This window comes from Hemitrygon akajei, chromosome 15 (assembly GCF_048418815.1).
Source record: "Hemitrygon akajei chromosome 15, sHemAka1.3, whole genome shotgun sequence".
Lineage (NCBI taxonomy): Eukaryota > Metazoa > Chordata > Chondrichthyes > Myliobatiformes > Dasyatidae > Hemitrygon > Hemitrygon akajei.
This window is the reverse complement of record NC_133138.1, coordinates 75278073-75305054: the sequence shown is the minus strand read 5'-3', so window position 1 is coordinate 75305054 and position 26982 is coordinate 75278073. Positions and strand designations below refer to the sequence as shown.

At 38.3% G+C, this 26982-nt stretch overlaps 1 protein-coding gene across 2 annotated transcripts in view; it reads left to right on the top strand.

Annotated features, from left to right (window-relative positions):
* Positions 1-21125, top strand: part of LOC140739469 (lysine-specific demethylase 3B-like) — a 119916-nt gene extending 98791 nt beyond the window's left edge. Inside the window, exons 22-27 of one of the 2 annotated variants that reach the window (XM_073067791.1) lie at positions 199-318; positions 3497-3520; positions 8382-8521; positions 11304-11480; positions 12043-12177; positions 17666-21125. In XM_073067791.1, the coding sequence (XP_072923892.1) occupies positions 199-318; positions 3497-3520; positions 8382-8521; positions 11304-11480; positions 12043-12177; positions 17666-17746 (677 nt within the window). In that variant the 3' untranslated portion in view covers positions 17747-21125. The remainder of the gene's footprint in view (positions 1-198; positions 319-3496; positions 3521-8381; positions 8522-11303; positions 11481-12042; positions 12178-17665) is intronic. The other variant, XM_073067792.1, reaches the window with a different exon arrangement.
* The last annotated feature ends 5857 nt before the right edge of the window (positions 21126-26982 follow it).

The window sequence follows — 26982 nt, the reverse complement described above, 5'->3', positions numbered from 1 at the left end:
GAACCTCTGAGTTGATATGTGATTTTCTCTCTGGTTCAATTGTCTGCAAAATCTTGACTATGAAAATAATTTTAGATAAGTCTTTAGAGCATTATTTTGTTACTCCTTTCAAATAATAAGTACTATTTGTCAGATCCTTGGGATTGTGAATTTTGTTGATTGTATATGGCACACTCAGGAGAAAACTGCTTCTTCCAGGGTTAATAACAACAGAAGATCGAAAAGTTGGAACGACAAATCTTCATCTAGATGTGTCTGATGCCGTTAATGTGATGGTGTATGTTGGTATTCCCATAGGGGAGAACAACCATGAGGAGGGTAAGTTCATTAACTATAAAATTTAGTTTTTGGTGTTGTGTAACTCATTTTAGTAATGTGATTTTGCTTCAACCATGTTTACTTTTGCAGTGATGTCATTCATTGTGTAACACTCTCTACAGGTACACTGTCATCTGATTGCTGATAGTCATTAGAATGAACCTCTTGAATAGTTGTATTTAGTGTGGAAGATCTAAAACAGTAGTCATGAGCTGTGGGTGTACATGTGCACAAAGATCTTTGGAATAATTCCTTATCAGAAAGGTATCTGATGTCTGACAGGGAGTAAAAAGAAAGTCTCATGGAAGTGCAAAGGGGATGAATAAAACATGGAGTTAAAATTATTTATTCCCAAGACAAGCAATGTCAAGTTTCATGACTTCAAGGTTTGTTTATTTTGGACCCATGGGATTTGTTGCAAATTGGAAATGTTCAGTTTTTTTCCCCTGACATTTATTATCTTTTTCGCTTCCTGAGAGCTTAGGCTGATAAAAATGTAAGTGCTGTGACACTGTAGTTCCAAAAAGTACAGATTTTTAGGAGGTGTGTTATGCCCAATTTCCCAGTTGACTTCCTATTTCTCATTAACCTCATATAAGAATCTTCTACATATAGTCCCTTATATCAATCTTCTTATCAAAGCTCCCATCTCCTCTTTCCTCCAGAAATCTATTTAGTTGCTGCTTGCACTAATTCATAATCTGTTCTGTAGTCATCTCTAGTTGTAATAATATTCTTTATTATGGTTATAATATTTTTTGTCATGCTTTCATAAAGAGCTCTATATTTAATACTTAAACTGTAAATAACTAACCAATCCCTTCTTCTTACCTTGGGCAACAGGCATTATTTACAATAACACTAGTATAATAGTTACATATGAAGTAATCTTCCATGTTGGGCTTTGATTTGGAAATTCAGCTCAGATAGAGAAGAATTGGTAGAAAAAACCAAACTAGCTTTAAGTGCAATTATAACAGCACATAACCAAGTACCATTTACTCTGCAGTTATTTCCTTTTTATTAAGTTACTTTGTTTGGGTAGGCATACTGTTGGGATGCCATTATTTCAACTAATGAAGTTTAATTAAAACCAAAACCAACATATTGCCCCTCATAATTTCTGTTCGCTTGGCACCAGTTTCATCTCTCACTTTAACTGAGAGATCCAGAGGCCAATCCGGACAGTTTTAAATCTTGATACAATTTTGCTACTGAGTTAGATTTCAAACAACGTTAATTGCTGCAATATCAGGACTGTGCTGGCCAGCTGCCGATCTTTCACCCTTCATAAACTTGAGGCATCTCCTTTTCTGTTGCTCAAGTACTAACTTGTGCTGAGTTCTTTTTACCCATTGTGCTATTTTTGCTAGGCTATACTGCCTCTTCCTCCTAGAATGCCTCTATTTTATGATTCTGAATCTTATTTTGAAACCCTCCAGTGGCTTGCCTTTACTGATTTCACTAGCTCTGTAATCATCTCAATTCCTGCAACTCTTAGATTATTTACTCTTCCAATTCTGGCCTCTTGCAAATTCCTGATTGAATCACTGCTGACGTTTTCATTTAGGCACTAACTTCTGCATTTTCTTTCTCTAATAACTGCTTTCTCCTACCTCATCCTTCTCCACTTCAGTAGATTTTATGCTACTGCTTAAAATCAACTTTTAGTTATCTATTTAAACTCATTGTCAAATTTAGCATTGAGACGTTTGCAACATTATGAATTCTATATGATTTCAAGTTTTTATTGAATATATATCACTTCAATGCTGATAACCCAAAATTTCGTTAGGAGTGGGTAGGGTAAGGGATGCGGAGTGAAACCCCCAAATAACATTTTTGTAAAAAATTTATCTGTATTAGAATATTTATTTTTAAAAAGAGGATTTCATTTGATACTTCAGTGTGATTTGTTAAATACCACAAAAAACAATAAAAATTAAGAGCCAACTGATAAAAGTAGGTTTTGAGCTAATTATAGTATGTAGCTTTTGGAGTCAGTTGTCCCAATATTAAACTGGAATAATTTTTACCTCTTGTTTTCATACTCTGAATTCATAATTTTGGACAGATTACCTGTGGCATGTTTGGCTACTTAAAAAAAATCATGTTGCTCAATTTCATTGCCATTATTTTCCAGTAAGTTTTCATCTTTTGTTGATGAGAGTCTTGGTGTTGATATAGCTTATCAAAACTGCACATTTATGAAACATTTTGTAGTTCAGATTCTGGGATAAATTGGGATATAACTGGTCACTAGGCTCTCTTTCCTGATGTCTTAAAATTAAAAATGTGTTGCACCTTTTAGAATTACAGAGACTCAGAATCTTTTGTGCCACTGCCCCTCATCAGCTGTTCAACTGTCACCACCTCACTGCAATATTGAAGTCGCAACTTTAATGGAAATAAAACATTAATTCAGAGCATAAGCATATGATTAACTGATCTTGCTGCAATTTCTTGATGTAGTGATGTGGTACTTTGAAAGAAGGAGCACTATTTGTTTTCTCATCATTATCACATTGGGGCCACGGGCTAGTACTTTTTACTGAATGGAGTTACAGAGATCACTTCTTTAAAAAAAGACAGTTTTGCATTTTCAATTAATTATTACAGAATATGACAAACTGTAAATCAATGGCTCTGATGTATTTGTAGAACTTGTTTCTTTTTAATCTGTTACAATTTTAGGCTACCTATTGAGTAGAGGTGATTTTAATTTTTGCAGTTTGTACTTCTGCAATGCATTTATTCATCTTGAGGGAATAGAGTACCAAACTAAGGATCTAGTATTGAGAAAACTATTAATTTTGAAAATTGTAGGATCCATCGTCAAGCCAGAATAGATATTCTTGGATGTATGCTTGCATAGCGTATTGATGTTCATAGTCAAGATTACCATAATAATAATCACTGCTTTTGTTTTGTGCCAGCTGTTGCTTTTGGCACTGTACCAGTGTGTTCTAGCTGAATATCAGCACCTTTTGCCAAGGAAAGAATGGGTAATATTTCTCAAAATACTTAGCTGGATGATCTAGACTTAGGTGAATTGATTAGAAAGATCCTATTAATAACTAAGCCTTACTTGGGTATAGATCTGTACTATATTTGGGGTGGAGTCTCAAGATAATTGACTTCATTGTTTTAGTTACATGATGAATTTTCTCCTTCACAGATACAGATAACAGTGGAGAAGCAGGTCTGTGTATTTTCATTATGTTTTTGAGGCATATAATACATTACTAAAACTCTTCTCATTTATTTTCTCCATTGTTCATAAGATAAGGTGGTGGTGGCACAATTCCAAATTTGTCAGGAATTATATTACTCTAGTATTAATAATGGGTAAACTAGTAGTTAATAATTTTTGCATCTGGAAAAGCTGATAGTTCTATGTGTTTCTGTGTATCCCTCTGCTTAGATAAATGAGAGGTCATTCACTCTCGTTTTGTGAGTCTGTTACCTTTATCTCATTCCTCCAACTTTGCTGCCGATCAGCAATAATTTTTGATGGCCTTTCGGCTGCAATCTATCTTTGTCAAGGTATTTGGAGAAGTTTGAATGATATCTTAGACTAATTCTTCATTTTGATCTTGCTTCATACTTTGTTCTGGCACAGTTCTAACTTGGAATTATGACCGTTTATACCTGTATCGAATTACTTGTTATTTGGGGCTGATCTCTTGGCTTTTGAGAAATGTACTGTAGATTAAAATACTGCAAATGCTAGAGTTTAACCTCTTTAACTTCAAACATTCCTCTGAATTTTCATTTTATTCTGATGCTTTGCTGTGTTTTCACTATCTCTTTTGATCTCTCTGGTCACCAGCCTTCAGTTCTCAACAGCAGCTCTGCTTCATCCTCTTATCTTGATCAATTCCATGCCTAACGTGTTAAGATCTTCCTCTGCCACCTTCATCTTGGTAAAGGAATTCTTCCATCTTTAGAATTCCCTATTTCTTCAAACCGTATTCCCTGCTATTTTATCCTTTCCAGGGCTGTAAAACGCCAGCGTGACTTTGTCCATTGTTTTGCACTCGACGTTCTCACTCTGGCCTACACATGCATATGCAGCATTTGACTTACAGAGAACTAGCCATTATACTTAACAAGTCTGTCAACAAGAGTCTGTTATTGTTTGGTAAACTGTCCTTTACCTTGCAGAAGCTGAGCACCAGCTCCTTATAATTTCTCTGGGCATTGATCCTGATACTGAACATCAAACCATCAGAAAACCACTTACTTCATTTTCTCTGAGATCATACCTCCATAGCTCTGGCCTAATTGTTTACAATATCATATTACTCATCTCCTTCCTAATATCTACAAATGGTTGTCTCTCAGAAGGGTGATCTTATCAGCAGTCCTCTTATTTCACAGAACTTACCTCTTTCTACATTAACCCTATTCCTTCCTTCATCCATTTTCTTTCCATCTATATCCATAACATTTTAGATAGTATCATAAAATTTTAAACAGGTTAGTTTTCTGCTCCTAACTAGCTCATTTGAGCAATGGATGTGCTATCCTTCATTTCCCATGTCTGACACTAGGTAAGTCTGAGGGTTCTTTTTTTTTCTCCCTATGAACAGAGGCCCCTTCCACTACTATCCTCCTTCAGAGTCAAAGAATCATACAGCATAGAAAAGGGCCCCCCCCCCCAGCCCATCAGGTCTACCTTAATTCCATTTGCCTGCAGTAGGCTGTTGTGCCTTGCTTATTCAAGTTTGTCTTAATCTTACTTGTCTTTGATTTCCTGCCATTGGGACTCCCATCTAAGTATTTACCTTTTCTATATCTCTTATAATTTTATATACCTTCATCAGGTTATCCCTCAGACTGCTTGGCTGTAATGAAAACAAGCCTAGCTTACTAAATCTCTCCCCATAACTATTGTCCTCCAATCCAGGCATTCTCCAGTGTAATAGCATCATTCCTGTAGTGAGCTGACCAGAAATGCACAAAATACTCCCAAGTGCAGTCTAACCAGCATTTTGTAATATATTGACCCTACGTTTGTATTCCATGCCCAACCTATGAAGGCAAAAATGCCATAGAAATTTTTCACCACCCTTTCTACCCTTGTTGTTATGTACAGGGATCTGGACATTCCTGGTGCCATATCATTTACTATCTATATCTTATCCCTATTTGACTTCCAAAATACATCTCTCCACACTTGTCAAGATAAATTCTATCTGACAATGCTCCAACTACCTTTCCATCTAATCTGTACCCTGCTGTTGCCTTAGACAACCTTCCTCACTGACAACCAACTTTATCCACAAAGTAATCTTACCTCCTACATTCACATCCATGTTGTTAATATACAATAAACAAAGCTTTTAGCACAGAATCCTATGGTATGACATCCAATCAGAAAAGCATCCTTCATGACTACCCTGTGTTACCTAATGCCAAGCCAATTTTAGATCCATTTAACTAGATTGAATCTCATAACCTTAACCTTCTGGGCCATCCTACCACATGGGACCTTGTCAGATGTCTTACTAATGCTCATATAAAGAACAATATAAGCATACATCATCATTTTTAGCTTTCTGCTCAAAAATTTCTCAAATTGTGAGATTGGATATCCCCCACTCAAAGCCATGTTCACTATCACTCATCAGACCTGCCTTTCAAAATATTCATGAATCCCATCTGTTGGGATTTTTTCCCCAGTTATCTACCCAGTACTGATACAAGGCTTTGTATGACTGAAGTCATTTTCACATTGAGCAATTTGTCCTTTAACATCATTCACTCCCTCTAAGTAAAAGCAAGAGAGCTCATGTGAATCCAAACGATACCCAATTATTAAATTTCCAATTTAAATCTTCCTCATCTCTCTGGTATATTGATTACTGCATTGATGTGGCTTCCTGCTCTCATTACAGAATTTGCATAAGATTGCTTGCCCTAACCAGCCAGGCTCCTTATTCTGTTGGTTATCATCTGTAATTCCGATTTCTCTAATGTGATAACTCCACTGAACACATTTTGTTTTCCCCTCTATATTTTCAGCATTTGCAACTCAATGGTTCACTCTTGCACCTCCTCAACCTGCGCTCTCACAGCATCTTCCCATCTAGCTACTAGCAATGCTGATGATATTGTTCAGACCAAATTGTCCAGAATTCAAGATGTTTGAGGTTCATTCACTTTGGCAGGTTTGGAGTCAAACATAGGCCAGACCAAGTGTCATTGGTAAACTTCCTTCCCTGAAGGATATTAATGAACCAAATGAGTTTTTTTATATCAACCTGGTAATTGCATGGTTACTGGGAGTAGTTATTTTTCATTTTGGATCTATTTAATGATTTGATTTTAAATTCTCAAGCTGTCATAGTGTGGTTAAAACTCTTGTATTTTGATCAGTGGTTCAGAACTCCAGCTGTCAGTCCACTATCTTAACTACCACATACTCTCCCATCTTTTCAGGTGAAGCAGCAATTGACTTGTACTACCAATTCAGTATGCTGCATTCAGTGCTCACAATGTGGTGGTCTCTTCATTTGGGGAAATCAAATACAGAAGGGGGAATACTTTGCAGCACACCTCTGTTCAGTCAACAAGGGTGAGCTTCTAGTTGCCTGTAACTTTAATTTGCCATCGCATTCCCAAGCTGCCCTCCGTTTTTGGCCTCCCACCTAGTTTGAATAAAGGTCATGAAACAGAACTTCAACTACTGCCTTGACACTTTACCACCTTCAGGATTGATAGAATTTGGCCACTTCTACTTATGTATTTTACATTTCAGACAGTTTTTTTTCCCCAGCTTCTGGTAATTTCAAATTTCATTTAGCATTTCGTGTTTGCATCTCCTTCAGGCATACCTTTTGTTATACATTAGCTTTTACCAACTCTTTCAGCCTGCACCATTGCTATATGTAACTGTTACAGACCTTTCATTTTGTTCTCTGGCCACACATTTCTGCAACTTGAAACATCATTTCTAACTTTTAACTCTTGTCACGCTCTCCACAGATGCTGCCTGACCTGCTGCCTATTTCCTCCTCTTAAATCTCAGATAGCACCCACTATTACTTTATTTGATCGATTCATCTATGATTCTCAAAAGCTCAATTGTAATGTTCACTGTCTTATAAAAGAGTAAATTTGTATTTACTCAATCTGAACCCTGTAGTTTTTTTTTTAAGAAAAGCAGAGCATGTAAGCATGTTTTCTCCACACTTTTTCGTGGGTCTTCATTATGTTTAATATATTTTAAAATGTATATCAGATGATTAACTGATGCAGATTAAGATTCCTAATAGTCATCTAAGATACAAAAGCTTTTCATAAATGTTGTGGTACACAAGTAATTGGAAGTTAAATGATGGCCTAACCACCATTTTGAGTGAACAAAATTATATAAAATAATGGTGAATTTTTGAAAATTAAAACAGGAATTGAGAATTGAACATTAAGTTTTGTTGTTGACAGTCTATCTCTCATTGTTTAATGATTTATAAATATTTAATTACAATGTTAGCATTACAGAGCTATAGGTTGTAGAGGTAACTGGGTACTAGGAACCCAATCTGCATCAGTCGGTTAATTCAACGTGGAATATATTACCATGTGTTTCTTCATTCCCAGATATGCCCATTTAGTCCTTTCTTGCCAGCTTGTCAACCCCCAATCTTCCATATGTAAATTGAGCTTTCCATGTCCTGCTTACTCATTAGTACTGTTCTTTGTTATTGTAACTTGCTGCTTGGTCTCATGGGAACTCCTATTTAAAGTTCTCTCTGCTTAGTGCCTTGCTGATCTCTAGTTACAACCTTTTGAGGTCATGTCCTCAAACCCCTCCCCCACCCTCCTTCCGACACTGGTGCCTTCTGCCACCAAAGCTCACAGGCTGCGGTTCCTATCCTATGTATGTCCCTTAGAACGTCTTCTAAAAGCCTACAGCTTCCATCAGTCTTTTGGTTATCTCAACATTTGCTTCTTTGTTCAGCACCTATTTCTCATGTCTCTAAATAATAGCTTAGGATATTTTATTTATGCTGAAGGTATTGTGTATCATGCATTGTTATGCTGTATGTGATCAGAGGTAATGAAGACCATAGAAGAAGGTGATGTAGATGAGGTGACAAAGAAAAGGATCCACAAAAGCAAAGAGAAGGCAGGTGCACTCTGGCACATCTATGCAGCGAAAGATGCAGAGAAGATAAGAGAGCTGCTGAGAAAGGTAAGTTTTAGGTTGAACTTCAGTGTGAGTGGCTGTTGATGAAGGAATGATACCATTATGGAACCTTAGAGTTGCTCAACACTAATGATTGGAAACTAACCCATTGAATCTTTTTTTAGGCAGTATTGTTATATTTTCATCTTTCTCCGTAAAAATAAATAAATAAATCAAACGCCAACCCATTCTAACTTCTTGCCTTTATTGCCCTGTACGAACACTTGCTCATTTTTAAACAGCCATTATTATTTTGGCACTATGGCCTTTTACTGTGATACTTCTATATGCCAACCAACTCAGAATCTTCAGTGATTCTTGTTTTAGACATTTTGTAACTTCTTTCTGATATCATAACCTTCAAACCTTTCTTGGCCTAAATCCTGATACTTAATGGGGGGAAATAAGCTTTGATCAATGCAATATTGAACTGCACTAATGGAGATCTTTGCAGTGCAGAACATTTTCTGACAAAGATTGCAACTTGTCTCCCATTTTAAAGTGTATTAATATGGTATTGTAGGAATGCAAAGGTATGGAATGATTAAAGCCATTTCCTACTGCAGTTCATCTTTTCTGTCCAAACTATTCATCCAGTTAGCTTAATTTTATCATTCTCCAATATCTTACTTCCTGCCCAAGCCAGAAATCAAGTTTCAGAAAGTACTTTCCTAGCATCGTTCTCATCTCCTCTGGGCCTCCTCCAATGCCAGCATGTCCTCTCTAAGATATGGGGTCCAAAATTGCTCTCCAAACTTGGTCTGACCATTGCCTTGTAAAGCCTCAGCATCACATCTTTCTTTATATATTCTAGTCCTTTCAAAATGAATGCCAACATTGCATTTGGCTTCCTTGCTTCTAACTCAACGTGAAAATTAAACTTCAGGGAATCCTGAACAAGGACTCCCAATTTCCTTTGCACCTCCAAATTATGAATTTGCTCCTAGTTTCGAAAATAGTCTGTGCTTTATTTTATAAAATGCATGGCCATACACTTCCCTACACTATATTCCATCTGCCACTTCTTTGCCTATTCTCCTAATCTGTTTAAGTCCTGCAGATTCCCTGCTTCCTCAACACCACCTATCTTTGTATTTTGTATCAATATGTACTGATTGATCAATAAGAGTAAGAACCATTAGGCTGGGTAACATTGTTTTCTCCGAGTCTGAGCTTCTGAACATCCTGCCAGCACTAGTTGCATAATACTGTTGTTTATTTAGCTATATGCTGTATATACTTTATATGTCAACTTGTAAATCTATATAATAATTTTATAATCTGTTAATATTATTAATAGTTTTATGTACTGTGTTTGCATTGTGCTCCCAGAGGAATGCTGTTTAGCTGTTTACACATGTACAGATGAATGACAATGAACTTAAACTTGCAGCTGCTCATCCTCAAACCCCAGTGAACTTGCCTCCAGTATATAACACCACTAAACACTTCTGCACTTGGGTATTTTTGTTGCTTCTTGCATTTTCTCTACTTTTTAAAAAATATTTTTTGTAATCAAAATTGTAGACTTTACCTTGTATCGCTCAACTTGACCACAACATATTCTTGGCTTTGCCTTTTTCATTCCTGCAACTCCCTTTTCTATCTTGTGTCTCGGCAATTTTATGGACTTTTTTAAGCTTGTCTTCCCACGTTCTTGAAATACTAACTATGCAGATTTCTTTTCATCTTTGGGCATAGTAGGTTACTCAAACATAGTACCCATTGGGAAATTAGTAATGGATATTCCGTCCTCGAGTTTTCCTCAACCTTAATAATTTTGCTTCCTCAACACTGCTAATAGTAAAATCTACTAAAGTGACTTTACAGTGAAGATCTATTTTCATATTGTATTTGGCCTATTGTATGCTTACTCCCAAATTTTACTACTAATGCATCTTGCATTCAGCTTACTTTCTAGGTCATTTATGTCAGCTGGTGGCACAGTGACATCAGTGCCGGACTCTGGAACGGAGGTTCTCGGGTTCGAATCCAGTCGGGCCGTTCCCAAGTACGCTTTCCATCTGTGCTGGGTTGAGTGTTGAGCTCGCAGCTCGACCTCGTAAAAATAAAAAGAAAAATACTGCAAAATGTCTGTGTAAGGAGTGGTGCACCACATGGTCTTTTGTTCCGTGCCTTGTAAGGCATGAAAATGCCCGACACTGGTCTCTCAGGCCTGAGTCGACTTCATCATATGTGAATACAGTCTATTGACTGCCAGATGTCTATGTTCAGTACTTTGAGATCTGTCTACACTCACCCAGGTTTTTCTCCTTGACTTTTTTTAAAGTCTTTCATAGTAATCACAATTGCTGTTGGTCGTCTCACTGCAAAACATGATCTCACTACCTTTTTCTGACCCTTTATGCTATCAAATAATTATTTCATAGGCATAAGTCAGTTAAGTTAAATGTCATAATTGTAAGTTGCCGTACAAAACACACTATATAATGTGTGCTGTTTTCCACATTTAAATGTAGTTAAATGGTAGGCTGTAGAAAGGGCTACTGGTATGCAGCTTTTATATGCAGTGTACTTTTTTTTATCCCCACTTATTTTTCTGTTAAGTTGATTCAACTACTTGGGCTTTGTTATGACAGTGCCTTGTGATGGCATAGCAATTCCTATTGAGATTCTGTAACTTCCAAGAAAATTTGTGAAAATGCAGTCAAAATATATAATTTTATGTTTTAAAGTCAGATCTTTCTTTTGGCTTAACATTACATCTTAGTCATGAGTTGATTATATATACATACGTTTGGCATATTTGTGCTTGCCTCTGCTCTAGGTGTCAGAAGAGCAAGGTCAAGATAACCCACCTGATCACGACCCTATTCATGACCAGAGTTGGTACTTAGACCAGGTCCTGCGGAAACGGCTATATGAGGAGTATGGTGTGCAGGGCTGGGCCATTGTACAGTTCTTGGGAGATGCTGTTTTCATCCCAGCTGGAGCACCTCACCAGGTATGACATGTCAAGAAACAATAGACTCTACTGTTTGGGCAAAGTTGATATTGATTTTAAAAAGTGTAAATTTGAGGTTTATAAGGTAGGGCTTTATGGTAACCAAACAGAAGCAAATGTATTTAATTACTTTAGAAAGTTATTATAAAAATCAAAGTCTGACAGCTTTATTCATCATCTACTTTAAGTGACTTCAGGCCCTTAACATTTTCATTATGGAGCTTGGTGCCCCCTTTTATTCCTTACCAGCTCTTCTTGACGTTGCAACAATGAATGCATCACAGAAATACCTAACTGGCTTTAAATTGTTATGTGGTATTCTTAAGTCATAAAAAGCACAAAATAAATACCAGTTTTTTCCTCCTAAAAATCTTTTTTAAAAGAGGTAAGATAAAGTACTGTCGCCACTCCTCGTAATTTTCATTGCTTTTGCTTTATTAAACAATCTGAGCCCCGTTTCTTTCCACATATGTTAAAGAAGTGCAAGTTGTTGGTTCTTTGGCGTTTATTTTGGATGAAATGTGGTAAAAATAATGTGGTAATGATTGTATCTCTCCTTCAGGTACACAATCTGTACAGTTGTATCAAAGTGGCTGAAGACTTTGTATCTCCAGAACATGTCAAACACTGCTTCCGTCTTACTCAGGAATTCAGGCATCTGTCGAACACTCACACCAACCATGAAGATAAATTACAGGTATGATAATTTCATATAGGAGTAGACAGGAGATTCTGTGGATGTGATAGAGGCACTAGGATGGTATGTTGCCTCCCAGGTGCCAGGGTTAGGGATGTCTGAGATCAGGTCCATGATATTTTATAACGGGAGGGTGAGCAGCCAGAAGTCTTGGTATATATTGGCACCAATTACGTGGGTAAGAAAAGGCAATGCAGGACTGAAGATGTTATATTTGAATGCACACAGTATACGGAATAACATAGATGATCTTGCAGTGCATTTAGCGATTGGCAGGTATGACTTTGTGGGCATCACAGAGTTGTGGCTGAAAAAAGATTATAGCTAAGAGCTTAACATTCAAAAAAATGTATTGAAAGGATGGGCAGGTAGGCAGTAGGGTGGTGCGACTCTGTTGGTAAAACATGAAAACAAATCTTTAGAAAGATATGACAGGATTGGAAGATGTAGAATCGTTGTGGGTAGAGTTAAGGAACTGCAAGGGTAAGAAGATCCTGATGGGAATTGTGTACAGGCCTCTGAACAGTAGTCAGGATGTGGGCTACAAATTACAAAGGGAGAAAAAGCACGACAAAAAGGGAATGTCATAATAGTCATAGAGGATTTCAATATGCGGATAAGTTGGGAAAATTAGGTTGGTGCTGGATTCCAAGAGAAGGAATTTGTAGATTGTCTATGAGACGGCTTTGAGCCCACTAGGGGACTAGCTATTCTGGATTGGGTGTTTTGTAATGAACCAGATTTTGATTAGATAGCTTGAAGTAAAGAAACCTTTAGTGATTGTAATATGATAGAATTCATCCTGCAGTTTGAGAGAGAAGCTAAAGTTAGATCTATCAGTATTACAGTGGAGTAATGGGCATAACAGAGGCATGAGAGGGGAACTGGCCAAAGCTGATTGGAAAGGAACACTAGTAGGGATGACAGCAGAGCAGCGGTGGCTGGAGTTTCTGGAAGCAATTAGGAAAGCATTAAGAGGAAGCCAAAGCCAACATAAAAGCAAAAGAGAGGGGATATGATAGAGCAAATATGAGTGGGAATTTTGATTATTGGGAAGATTTTAAAAACCAATAGAAGGCAACTAACAAAAGTCATAAGAAGGTAAAGATGAAATTAGAAGGTAAGCTAGCCAATAATATCAAAGAGGATACTGAAAGCTTTCTCAGATGCGTAAAGGGTAAAAGAGGAGAGTTAATATTATATTTCTGGAGTCATCGTAAGGGGGAAGAAGAAAATGGCAAATGAACAAGTCTTCACTGTGGATAATACTAGGGAGAAGGTACTTGGGGAACTGGGAGGTCTGAATGTAGTGAAGTCACCTGATCCAGATGGAGTACGCCCCAGGGTTCTGAAAGAGGTGGCTGAAGAAATTGTGGATCCATCGATAGATTCTGGCATGGTACCAGTGCACTGGAAAATTGCAAATGTCACTCCACTCTTCAGAAAAGGAGGGAAGCAGAAAAAAGGAAATCATAGGCCAATTAGTCTGACCTCAGTGGTTGGGAAGATGTTGGAGTCAATTGTGAAGGGTGTAGTTTCAAGGTACTTGGAGGGCACGTGATAAAAAGACCAAAGTCAACGTGGTTTCCTTAAGGGGAAATCTAGTCTGAAATTAGTTGGAATTCTTAGAATAAATAAAATGCAGGATAGACAAAGGAGAATCAGTGGATGTTGTGTGCTTGGTCTTTTAGAAGGCCTTTGACAAGGTGCTGTCATGAGACTGCTTAGCAAGGTAAGAGCCATGGTATTACAGGAAAGGTAGAGCATTGGCTGATTGGCAGGAGGCAAAAAGTGGGAATAAAAGGAGCCTTTCCTGATTGCCTGCCGGTGACTGGTGATATTCCACAGAGGTTGGAACCACTTCCTTTTATGTTGTGTCATTGATTTGGATGACAGAATTGTTGGCTTTGATTTGCTGATGTTACTCAAAAGGTGGAGGGCCACAGGTAGTGTTGAGGAAACGGAGGCTGCAGGACTGAGATTAGGAGAATGGGCAAAGAAGTGACAGATGGAATACGGTGTCAGGAAGTGTATGGTCATCCACTTTGATAGAAGGAATAAAAGCATTACCTATTTTCCAAATGGGGCGAAAATTCAAAAATCTAAGGTGCAAAGGGACTTGGGGGTCCTTGTGGTGGATTCCCTAAAGGTTAATTTGCAGGTTGAGTCGATGGTGAGGAAGGCAAATGGAATGTTAGCTTTCATTTTGAAGAGGACTGGAATATAAAACCAAGAATGTAATGCTGAAGCTTTGAGGCACTGTTGAGGCCTCTGCTTTAGGCCCCTTGTTTAAGAAAGGATTTGCTGACATTGGAGAGGGTTCAAAGGAGATTCTCTAGAATGATGCCAGGAATGAAAGAGTTATCATGAGAAACATTATGGCTCTGGGACTGTACTTCCTGGAATTTAGAAGAATGTTGGATGATCTTGTTGAATGGTCTAGATAGAGTAGATGTGGAGAGAATGTTTCCTATAATGTGGGAGTCTAGGACTAGAGGGCACAGCCTCAGACTCTAGGGACATCGGTTTAGAACAGAGATGAGGAGCAATTTCTTTAGCCAGAGGGTGGTGAATCTATGGAGGCCAAGTGGGTGGAGGTTGATAGATTCTTGCTTAGCCAGTACGTGGAAGGTTATGGGGAGAAGACAGAAATGGATCAGCCATGATGAAATGGCAGCGTAGACTTGATGAGCAGAATGGCTTTAATCTGCGCCTCTGTCTTTTGGTCATATGGTACCAATAAGGCGTAGGTCCAAGTGCCAAAACATTTATCTATTTTGAAATAAACTCCTATTTGAATGCAAATGCATCTCAAAACAGAGGGATGCTTTGTTCCGGACCATTCTGCTGTTTGCCCACTGGTCCCATGCATTCTACAGCCATCCCATACATCAGCAGCCAAGTTGTAATTGACTTCCATGCTGGAGATACAGAATAAAATTTGCTGTTGCAGAATTTATGTACAGTGCCTTGTAAAAGTATTCAGCTTCCCAACAGTGTGTTTGCATAAGTGAGTAATACAACCAGGGATTTTTATTTAAGAAGTATTCACTCCCCTTTGTTCAGTACTGTTGAACCATCCCTCGCAGCTGTTATGGCCAGTAATCTTTTTTGGATAGGTGTCTATTAGGTTTGCATCACATGATGGAGCAAAGTTTGCCCATTCCTCCTTGTAAAATTACTAGGTCAAGACTCTGACTGGACCACTCAAGGACATGAATTTTCTTCATTTGAAGCCATTCCATGATTGCTGTGGCAGTTTGAATTGGGCCACTTCCTGCTGAAAGACAAACTTCCTCCCCAGTTTAAGCTTTCTGGCAGAGGCTAGGAGGTTTTTATCCAGGATCTCCCTACTCATCTTCCTATCAATCCTAACCAGATTTCCAGTCCTATTGCTAAAAAGCATCCCCATTGCATGATACTACCTCCACCATACTTCACATTAGGGTTGATGTTACTGGCTGATGCGCAGTATTAGATTTATGTCACAGGTACCGCTCAGTGTTGAGGACAAAAAGTTCCACTTTAGTCTCATCCAACCACAAGACCTTCTTCCACATCTTTACAGTATCTTTTAAGTGACACTTTGCCAAGTCTTTACAGGCAAAGAAATGCTTTTTTTTTGTTTAGCCACTATTCCATAAATACCCTTTTTGCGCAAGGCCTTTAGAGATTGTGGAGCCATGAACTTCATCTCCAGTTGCGGCCACTCAATTCTGCAGTACACTCAGAGTGACTGTTGGCATCTCAGTCACCTCTCTTACAGGTGTCGCTCTTCAGCGACTAAATTTAGAGCAGTGGCCTCACCTAGGCAGTGAGACTGTGGTTTCATACTTTACCCACTTTTAAAATGGACTGCACTGAACTCAGACGTATTTCAGTGCCTTTAAGATAGCCTTGTCCTCTTCTACAGGTGTGTGCTTTATTATTGTTTCCCTGACTCACCTTAAATGCTCTTTTGTCTTGCTTTTGGTTTGGTCTGTTGAATATCTACCATACAGTTGGACCTTTCTTGGGGGGGGGTTGGTACTTATTCAGATGATCCTCCAATTTTCTACATCAGCAAATTGGATGAGTTGGTAAGGTAATACATAGTATTGCACCTGAGGAGCATTAGCATAGTAATTACAGAGGGGCTGAATAGTTTTTCAGCCTCAACTCTGGCTTTTAATTTTTGGTAAATTGTTGACAGATTTTGGAATTATTCTTTTGTTTTGACATGATGTACAGTGTTGTAGATTAGCTCAAAAATCCTTCATATATTGTAGATAATGATACATACAGAAAAATGTTAAATAGTTGTGGGGGCTGAATATTTTTTCAAGGTACTGTAAATAAACATAAAATGCAAAGGAAACAATAAATTTTGTTTTATTTTTATCACTTGATGCTGTGGGACAGATTTGTATATAACATCAGTAACACAAAAGCAGTCACAGCCTACTTCCTTCAACGTGCCCTCTCTAGTCCGAGGACCTGAGTAAGTGCATCAGGGTACATTGCTGTCACACCCTTCATCTGTGACGCACTGCATTTGTGGGGTGGTGGGGGGCTGCAGTAGCAATGGCCAGCTCTTGAACTGGCTCCTTAAAATAATCCCTCAGTCTTTTCTCCACTTCTACTGTCACCTTGCTTTAACCCATAACATTTTGGACTCCTACACCACCTTTCTCCCATGCGTCCTGATCCTCAAATTCTGTCCATTTCCTTGACATCCTCACTACTTAAACTCTTTCCTAATCCACAAGCATTGCCCAACAAAGAAAGTGCATTCAGATAAAGAGCACAGCAATGCCTCACTAACACTGCAGTTGGAGACATCTTTTTATTTTTCTTTGGACTAGAGAGGCCATAGCAAAAGAGGGACTTGGTTGTGGCAGCCAACCCAATCATATCCAGTTCTTAATTCCCCACGGTTTTGAGTCACTACTAATAAAAACTGACAGATCTTGTTATTTCTTTGAGCACAAGCCTTGTCCATTCTCAGTCTAATGTTGGCCTAGGCTGTTAAATAATGGCACTGGTTCACTTTGCCATTGCCAGTAAAGTGAATTAATGTGAGAGAGGGAACGAGAAGCATCCTGCAAGAACACACCTCCACTTTAACGGGGAAAAATGGAGGTTACAATGTTACAAAAATTGAGAGACAAAGTGGTTTCTAGAAACATAAACTCCTCTGTGACGGTGGGGTTTTTTGCAGAGACCTTTTAATTGTTCTGGTTTAGTTAACCTGTTCATGGCCACAGTTGCCTGTGGAATCTGCTGGTGAATCACCCATCAAGGCTGAGGTTATTTGCTGCTAAATTGGCTGAAGGAACTATTGGGGGGGATACTGAATATGTAAGGTACTCGAGGCACTTATAATTTTTCCTCTTTAAATGTTAAGTTACTTTTTCACCATTATTTTAAGATGTCTGTTAATATGAATGTTCATGTTAAAGTTTCAATTGTGTAAACCTTAACTAAGAATAAAGTTTATTGTCATCAGGTGAAGAACATTATCTATCATGCTGTGAAAGATGCTGTTGGGACTTTGAAGGCTGAGGAACCCAGACTGGGCAAGTCATAGAGGAACCTTGAATGGAAATCAGTGACTCAGAGGAACTGTTCTGTAACATATGCTCATTAAGAATTACATGCATTTAAAAATGGAAAGGATGTTTTGGTGGAAGATAAAATGTTCAATAAAAATTCACCACATTATCACAGTGAAATGTAGTATCAGCTTTGCTGTTTTCTGCAGCAAGCTGTAGAAACAGAAGATTTGGGAGAGTGTCACATTGTAGTTAGTTTTGCACTGAGTTAGTGGTTATATTTAAACAAAAGGTCCCTTTCCCCTTACTTTATCCATATTCATACAAAGTACTGGGTTAATGAGAAGTGATCTTATAGAAGTAGCATAGCCCATGGTTATAACATTCTCATGTTCCCAGAAAGAAGAGTAAGTTTAAAGGGACAGCAAGACTTTTTGTTGGCTCACGTTAACTATGGTCAAGTGATCCCTGGTTTTATTTAAGTTTAATTTTCTTAAAGATCTTTACAACATTCCAGAGACTCGTTACCGAGCTGTTTCTGTGTAGTTTCTGGGCACTCATAGTTACAGCCAGACCTTACTGGAATCAAAACCAAACTGCTAAATCAGGTGAAGCGATACGAGTTAACATGTTACAATTTATAATTTGGAGTAATACCTGCATCACTCGTTATCCATTCCCGCCAGGCCCCAATCGCAAACAGAGGTGGGAGGCAGAATTGGATTTCTGTTCAAGTCTGTGGATGTTAAGGTTTTAGAAATGTAAAACTGTCAGAAATTAATTTTGTTTTTCATTTTCTAAGATGGATTTTTCTCTCAACTGCAGATATTTATAAACAAGTTATTTTACTATATAAAGAAGCAATCTCTTTCCAAATAAATCTTTTTGACTGACCTGCTGCAGTATGTACCTTCACCTGGAAGCATAGATAATGCTCCTTATGAAGCAGACAAGATTTCAATGCTTCATTTTCCTCTGTCAGTTTATTAGCGAGGTGTACTCTTAATGTTTCTGTCAGCAAGATGTTGGGCCATGTAGCCCAGAGAATTGGGTCCTGTTGGCTCTAACGTGAGTTGAGTTCCCTTGTTTAAAGTTGAAATTTAGTTAAATCATCTGGAGAAATGTCAGTTTCATTGTCAAACATTGGACAGTGAACTGGGTAGTAAGGAAGGATTAAGTGCACGTAATTTGAGGGTTTGCCATGTGGAGATCTTGAGTGACAAAACAAAATCTCAATACTAAACTGGAGTCAGCTGCTATTAAAGTAATACCTCTGAATTGATTTCTTTTTAACTGTTACCAACATGTGGAGAAATACTCATGCAATATTGATTTGATTAAAACATTTAATAAGCTCTTCAAACTGTCATGACCCCCTCAAAAATTATTTTTAATATCTTTCAACATAGAAGGAAGCCATTCAGCCCATCAAGTCTAGTTTTTAGCATTTTCCCACAATCTCATTCTTCCATTGGTATTCCCTGTAAACCAGTCTCTCCTGCATGCCCATCAATTTTCCCCGATTCCCCTACCTCCTAGACTAGGGGTAATTTACAGTAACCAATCATAGTACCACCATGTCTTTGTGATAAGGAACAAAGCTAGTGCACCCAGAAAGCCATGTAATCATATAGGAAACATACAAGTTCCACATAGACTGGACTGGCAATCAGTATTGAACCCAGTCTCTAAATCTGTGAGGCATCAGCACTATTGCTACAGCATTGTACCACCCTCCTTAGTCCCTGAGCCTTTCGTTGTTTGTTATCAGGACAAAGATATCTAAACGTGCATTCTGACTCTTACTGAACAAACTATAATCAGAAAAAAATTGAAGCAGTCTATCTCTCATTGTTTCATCTGATTTCCATTGCAGATCAAATGTTGAACTGTAAGGTAATGCTTGGTGGTTAAACTAGTCTTAGTTAAGCAGGACTTCTGTTTGTCCAGGTGTCTGAGAAGTATTTCCAGTTTGTAAACTGGTCTGTTCCTTTACCAATTATCAAAGGTTCAGTATTGCTATTCTAAGTAGACAAATCTTCAAGGGGACTATTAAGAACTTCATGCATCTTGATTAATCCCTTGACTCTTGTGATGGTATTTATCAATGTTGCGTTTCATTATGAAACGAAGTTGGAAATTATTTTATTCAGTCATTCGGATTTTTTTGTTTTTGGTAGAACATTATGAACCCTGAAATCAGGGTGATAATACTTAGTTGATCGAGGGTGTGAATCAATTGTTTTATTCTGGAAAGTTTTGTTTTAGTGCAGTTTCCTTCATGCACATATGTGAATGAAAGTGTGGCTTGGAGCGTTTTGTTGGATAGAAGGACGGAAATATCTTCAACCCGGCAAGAACCAGGATGAAGAATGATGAGGGAAGTGAGGCTCAGAGTGCAAATCTGATCACCCAACCTATCCATATAATAAAGTAAAATGAGTTTAAGCATAGACATCTCAAATTTTTCATTTTAAATCTAGTTTACTGCATTATTTATTATGTTTGTGATTGGATTCCACTTGACAGGTTGCCATTCTAAGAGTCATGGAAATAATCAACACATATCTTGAGTTCCTCAATTTTCTCTTTAAAAATAAAAATTGTGATATTTTACTTCTCCCTGAGAATTATTCTTCACTTCTATGTAGGAATCCTAAACTTGATATTGGGACATATTAGCAGGACATTGTAGGGATATAACTTCTACCTTTTGTATTTAGTTGCCTGTAAACTCCATCAAAAGAGTTTTTCCTTTTCCTTGCGATGATGATTTTTACCTTAAGCTCCACTCTTAATGAATTAAATCAACTCTGGGTCAGTGAGGTTCAGCCGTGTAGTAATATTTTGCACTATTTACAGCATTGAAAGAAAAACACTGAAAAGTGTGCAGGGTGACAAAAAATCATACTCATTGGAGAAGGTTTACAGGTCTGCCACATCTTCCAGCATATTTCACCACTTTTTAACTTCGTAGAGGGTAGGCGCATATGGCCAAGCCTTCTGCAGTCTTAAAACGTAACCAGATCTCAAAGGAAAAATGAGCACAAAATGTGGACTTTACCCTTGATGCTACCAACTGTCAGCACATGACAGACTTCCGGCTTTGGCATTCGTTCAGATTTGACAGTACCCACTTTTTTTCCCAAACAGACTGCTTTCAGGATTCAGTATTTAAAACCAAAACTGTCTCTAGAAGTGTGTATTTTGTTTTTTCTTTGGGCAGGTACCATAGTACCGTTCGTAAATCTGATGTTTTTGTTGATATGTAAGCTGTTGTGACTTTTTAATAAAAGGATAAAATGAAGAAAAAAAATACTGTCACATAATGTAGAATACTTGTCTTCATTTACTGCAAGCATTTTGTGAAGGGCTGATTTAGGTTTCAATATTCTTATTAAAATTTAAAGAAAATATTTCTGTCTGCTTCATTTATTTACAACTGTTTCTGACGAGAAAGTCCACCAGTATATTAAGTGACTTTAAATGTACTGTAATTTAAACAGCTTCCGAAAAAAATGTTACACCGTCATTATATTTAATCATGCAGAAATGTAGGGCAGCAACTGAGTGTATGTGTGAAGTGTCAACCATGCTCACTAATGGGTACAAGTAGTATATATTGCAACAAATCAAACATTTTAGAAACTTTTGTCCAGAGAAAAAGCTGGTTAATATTTTTTCATGTATTTTCTTAATGGTATAGTGGGAGGCCCATCAAGCCCATCTTAATTTATTGTGTATGTCAACCATTCAGAATTGAAACATAAATTCAATCTATAAAAGAGCAAAAGGGAAAAATTTAGCAAGCCACTCAATAAAAAACAATTACACTGTAGCAGTTAACGCAAACACAAGAAAATCTGCAGATGCTGAAAATTCAGTCCTGATGAAGGATCTCAGCTGTTTACTCTTTTCCGCAGATGATGCCTGGCCTGCTACATTTTGTGTGTGTTGCTGTAGCAGTTAATCCTGGCAGAGTATTATTAATGTAAAAGTAATGTTAAAATGGGATCAGAATCAGATTGATTTTTGCTGACTTAAATGACAAGAAATTTGTTTTACAGCGGCATTACAGTACAAAAACATTAAATTACAATAAATTACAAAAACATATTGCAAAGAAAGAGTAATGATGTGTGTTTTTGGACTATTAGAAATCTAATGGTGGAAAGGAAGAGGCTGTTTCTGAATGATTCAGTGTGAGTCTTTGGGAGCCTATAACCCCAATGATAATAAGATGAGGGTGTGAGGTGGATAGTGGATGTCAGGATATGTAAAATGATGAGTAACTTGAAGGGGGGGGGGGGAGTGAATTTTAAGTATGAAACTAGATTGAAAATTAAGGTCTAGTTTGTCAGTGTTCAGCAAGCATGTGCCAGGGAGAAACAGTTATTGAAGGCTGAGGTGAATTTTGAATGACATTGAGGCCAGTGATCTCAGGAATGTGACAAGGTGTGAGATGAAATATTACGTTATAGTTCACTTAAAGGTTGATTTCTTAGCAAAATGGTTACTCAATGTGTTTGATAGCTTAAAGGGGAGAGAGATTATCATAAAGGGCAATTGCAAATGTTATGTCCAGAGGGAATTGTATCAAACATCTTACAGAAGTATGCTTGAAACTTGTGGTTTTGATGTAGCTTCATGTAAGAAGCATAACTTCAAAAGCTGTGGTCAGAAAGTACTGAAGATAGAGACTGAAAGAACAGGATTGAGAGACAGTATCCAATTAATTATGGGTTTGAGGGATTTTTAAGTATCCAGGTAATAACTGAATTTAAAATCAGCAGAAGTTACAGAAATGATCAATGTGAATTTGAGAGCAGGGTAGATAGAAGGTGATGCAAACTTGACTAGTGGTTGCTTTAAAACTTGCCAATAAATGCTGAGAGACTAACCTAGATTGGCACTGTATGATGCACTTGCAAAATCAAAAAAGATACATTTGATTCTTTATTACAAAACCAACAAAGACAAACAGCCTTGTGATAATAAACTAAGGAAACTAAATCAGCGTATTTTAGCGTTCCAACAGTATCTCAATTAACATAACTAAGCAGTCAAACTATATTAGTGTAACTAGTGAAAAATATCACCATGCTAGATACAAAGCAATTTCTTTATTTGACAAAACCAGGTACAGTAGGCATTGTACAGAGGCTTTCAGTTGAAAGGTCTGCTGGCCCAACATGGGGCTTGATATTTATTTGCTAAACACCAAGGACAATTCCATATTTACAAAGAATGGATAATGCTTTCTTTGAAACTACATGCAAACTTCACTCCATCTGGTTCACATCCATCCCACAGACGCCAGCATTGTCTGTGGACTGGGATTTTCAGCTTTTAGGAAATGCATTGTTCCAAATTAAATCCACAATACATTATCAAGGAACAGAAGACTGGTAGTCAAAGCCATTTCCTAAATGTAAATGACCTAAACCCAAAAATAACTCTTAACAAGAGGTTACTAGCACTTAGCCCAGTACAGAATGACCACTCTGCCAAGTCAAAGTCATGAAGCTCCTAGAGTTGCAGATCTTCAAACTTCTGCCTCCTGTAGAAAACAGATCTTAGTAATGGGCCTGTCCAGACAGCTGGTCTTGGTCTTAATACTCAGCTGCCACATAAATCCCATGATCTATGAGTTTTGAGGCACTATGTTATCAACTATAAGCACTATGTCAACTGAGAGGAAATGGCATTTTATACCTGGCCATTTCTGTAACTGTAACTCCTTAACCCACTGTTTCCAAAACAAGTTTGACATGTTTTGAATCTGCTTCCATTAATGATGAACAAAACTCTTTTGGAACTCTCCTGATGGTGAGGTTTTTAGAAGCAATAGATAGTTGGGTGTTGGTGCTTCCAAATCATTGGGATCGGAGGATGCTTTAGTAATTGGATGACCTTTGATAATAGCCTCTACTTCACAAAGGACTGTGTGGAAACACACTTCATCAAGACTCTGTACCTTCATAGTGGAATTGAGGACCTTTTGCACATAACTGATCAATCTCTCCCATGTTTCTCCATGATGTGAATCAGCCAGGGGTTAAAAATAAATTTACTTCCTTTTTGAAGGAAGACATCACGGATCTGTGAACGATTACACTTCTCAATGGCTTCTTGCAATTCAGGCTCAGCTCAAACAAAGCTTGTCACATTATCAAGTGCAGTTCACAAACTTGTCATCTTGCTATAAAGTTTTGAAGTGCTTTAGCAAAAGAATCCATGTTTAGAGATGCCACTTCAATGTGAACAGTTCATATAACTGGACAGGTAAATATGACCCAATACCTGTTCATTTATGCTCTTCATCTCAAAAGGTCCAAAGTAGTCCATTCCTGCACGTGTAAGCAGGGGTATATCTGGAGATACCCTGTCCAGAGGTACATCTGCAAAGTGCTGGCACCCTGGAGTTGTGTGCAACCATCGACAAACAACATGCTTAGACAAAATTCTTCCTATAGCTTTATGAGCACCAGGAATCCAATTTTTTTGCTGCAAACTGGATAATGTGGTTACAGCCACCATGTCCCACTTCTTGATGTACGTACCTCAGAATGAGGTCTGAGATATGAAGATCCTTTGTCAGAAGAACAGGGTGTTTAGACTCTTCAGGCATGCCTGCCCCATTAAGCCGCCCACAGACTCTCAAGACACCATCTCCAAGTGCTGGATTGAGCTTGAAAAGATGGCTATTTCTTTTCACACTTTCTCTCCTTTGCAAACTTAAGTATTTATTTGGAAATTCTTTGGCAAAGCACAATGAGCTCTATTTCAGTCTTTCTGAGCTCCTCCACTGAGAGACAATCTTGGCCAATCTGATATTTGGCCTCTTTCCAAACAATATCCTTGTTCTTCATCCAAGTCAGACTGTGTGATGTGCACTTGCTTCCTCTTCCAACTAAGAAACAAAAGGTTTGTAAATCTAAGAATCCAGGCCACTGTCTTCCTCAAACGTGCCACTAAAGGCTAGAACTGCTGGCTTATACATGGCATCCTCTTAAATCTGCATGGCATTCATTGTAACTCTCCTTTAGACTTCTGGATCATCTAGCAGAAGTTCTCCAGAGCAATGGGGATTCACATGCCATTCCATTTCAGGTCAAAGAAGATACCAAGGCTCTGAGAGCCATGTTTAATTCTTCAGGAATGCTTTCACCTTCAACCCTCTCAAGGCTGCATCTGCCAGTTGCTTGAAGTCTTTAGATACCTCCATTGAAATGATTGTGAGACCTTAAGATTTTATGAAGCTTCGTTTGCAATGAAGGTTTAGAACTTGGAAGTTTTATTCTTGCTGTACTTCAGCACAGAAGTACTATCAGACCGAAACAGGAGCCCTGAAGTTGCAAGTGCAAGTCCCTCCACAACGTGTCCATATGGCTTACCATCTTTAGCAATGGTGAGCTCCATACAAGGGATGGAAAGTAACTTCAACAAAGCTACCCTAGATTTTCCCATGATGAGAGCACTGTGCACCTTAGAGTACATGTGCTACAATAGGTAGGTCACTGTTCCATAAACAGTTTCGCTTGCAACTGTAAACTGGTGTAACTGCAGCAGCAACCTCTCCAAAATCTAGGGGGTTCAAACATCTAACAAACTTGACGTCTTTCAACTGGCAGAGTTCTTAGAGCCAGCTTGTCCGTTCATGAGCAACTGATGTTGGTATAGTGTCATCCCAGCTAAGTCCTTACTTTGAATGATCTTGTAAGATTGTCTTAGCACTAGCACCCCTGGATTCCTAAAGGATCATAGATGGAAGCAGCTGTGGAGAGGATCCCCCTTCTGGTGAGCAGTCTATCTCGATCATGATATTCAACTTGAAAATATCAGACTATATCCACCTTTGCAAACACAGCACTCTCCACTGAAGGTATATCTTGATTCAAATCCAGATCCTTCAGATATCTCGTTCTTTGCTCTTCTGGTATTACAGCTAGCACACTATGTTTGTTGCTTAATCATGTTGTGAGTTGAGTGCCACCTTTAGCCCAAATGGATACAAGGCCACTGCTTCTTCCTCAGAGGGCATTGACACAAGGCAGACATCAACAGAGAAGCAACGCAAACCCTTATCCACTGTCTCATGGCTGAACTGTTCATCATTTCCTCACGCACGTTTCCCAAGAGCAAAACTGGCACCGTTTGATGATTAAGTTGCTCAAAGAAATGTACCACCATTCTAAAGTCTGCCATATCTTGTCTGAGTTCACCATCAGGCCACTGGAGAAACCTCATCAAATCTACATCTTCCACTGGTACTTTAACCTGATGAAACATTGATCCAATATCTGCCATGGCCACCGCTGGTTCTTTCTGAATCTGGTTATGACTCCAATCAATGAGCTAGTAAGATCTGTTCCCTGTGAAAATGGAGTATTAAGGGGTATTTCCTGAAAAGTCATTCCACAGCCAAATACAACACAAAGATTCCCTATTTAGGGGTGGAAAACACCATGATGTGGAATATGTCAGACTTTCCTATCACTGCATTCCAGATCCTCTGCTGGCACTCTCAGCGTAATCTATGGAGATTACATCTTTCAGGAAAGCTGTGTAGTCAGTGTGAAATGACAAATCCTTCTTAATCCTTTTAGATTTAGAGCATGCTGCTCAGCAACATTACTATTATTTGGCATGTTGATCTTTTTCTTTCTCAAAGGTAAATGAATTTGGTAATGGCCATCCATCAGTTTTGTGGAATTTGTAACCAACTCCATGAACTTGTGGTCTTCTCTTGACAAACCAGGTTGTTCATCCTGATTGCATTTAGGGAAGTCTGCCTGGAACTGCCACTGCCAAAGCTCATCGAATTTCAAAACTAAGGTCCTATTAATGGTCATCTCTGGCCGTGTACAATCTTTTCCATCACCATGGTCTCCTTTCAGTGGTCCATTCATAGTCCAACCCACCATTGTTCCAATTGCATAGGGTCCATCATTAACACTGCAAATCACTTGCAACGGCTCCAGTGCTTTGGGCACACTTGTCCCTAAAGCAGCTCAATTTCTGAGTCAATCTCTGACAAAAGAACATGTTTCAGCTGAAAATATCCCTGGAAATCCCTCTGTCATGGAATGTTTCCTTTGTGGTCAGGCATACATTTCTGCATATACTGTAGATGTGAGGTAGTTCATAATAGTTCTCATCATCTAAGCCAACCATTTCCAATCCTGAAACAGTATCACTACTCATGATCTTCTCTTGACCCATGGTGCGTAAGAGAATGTGTGTCCTTTTTCCTGTGAGGTTGAGCTTG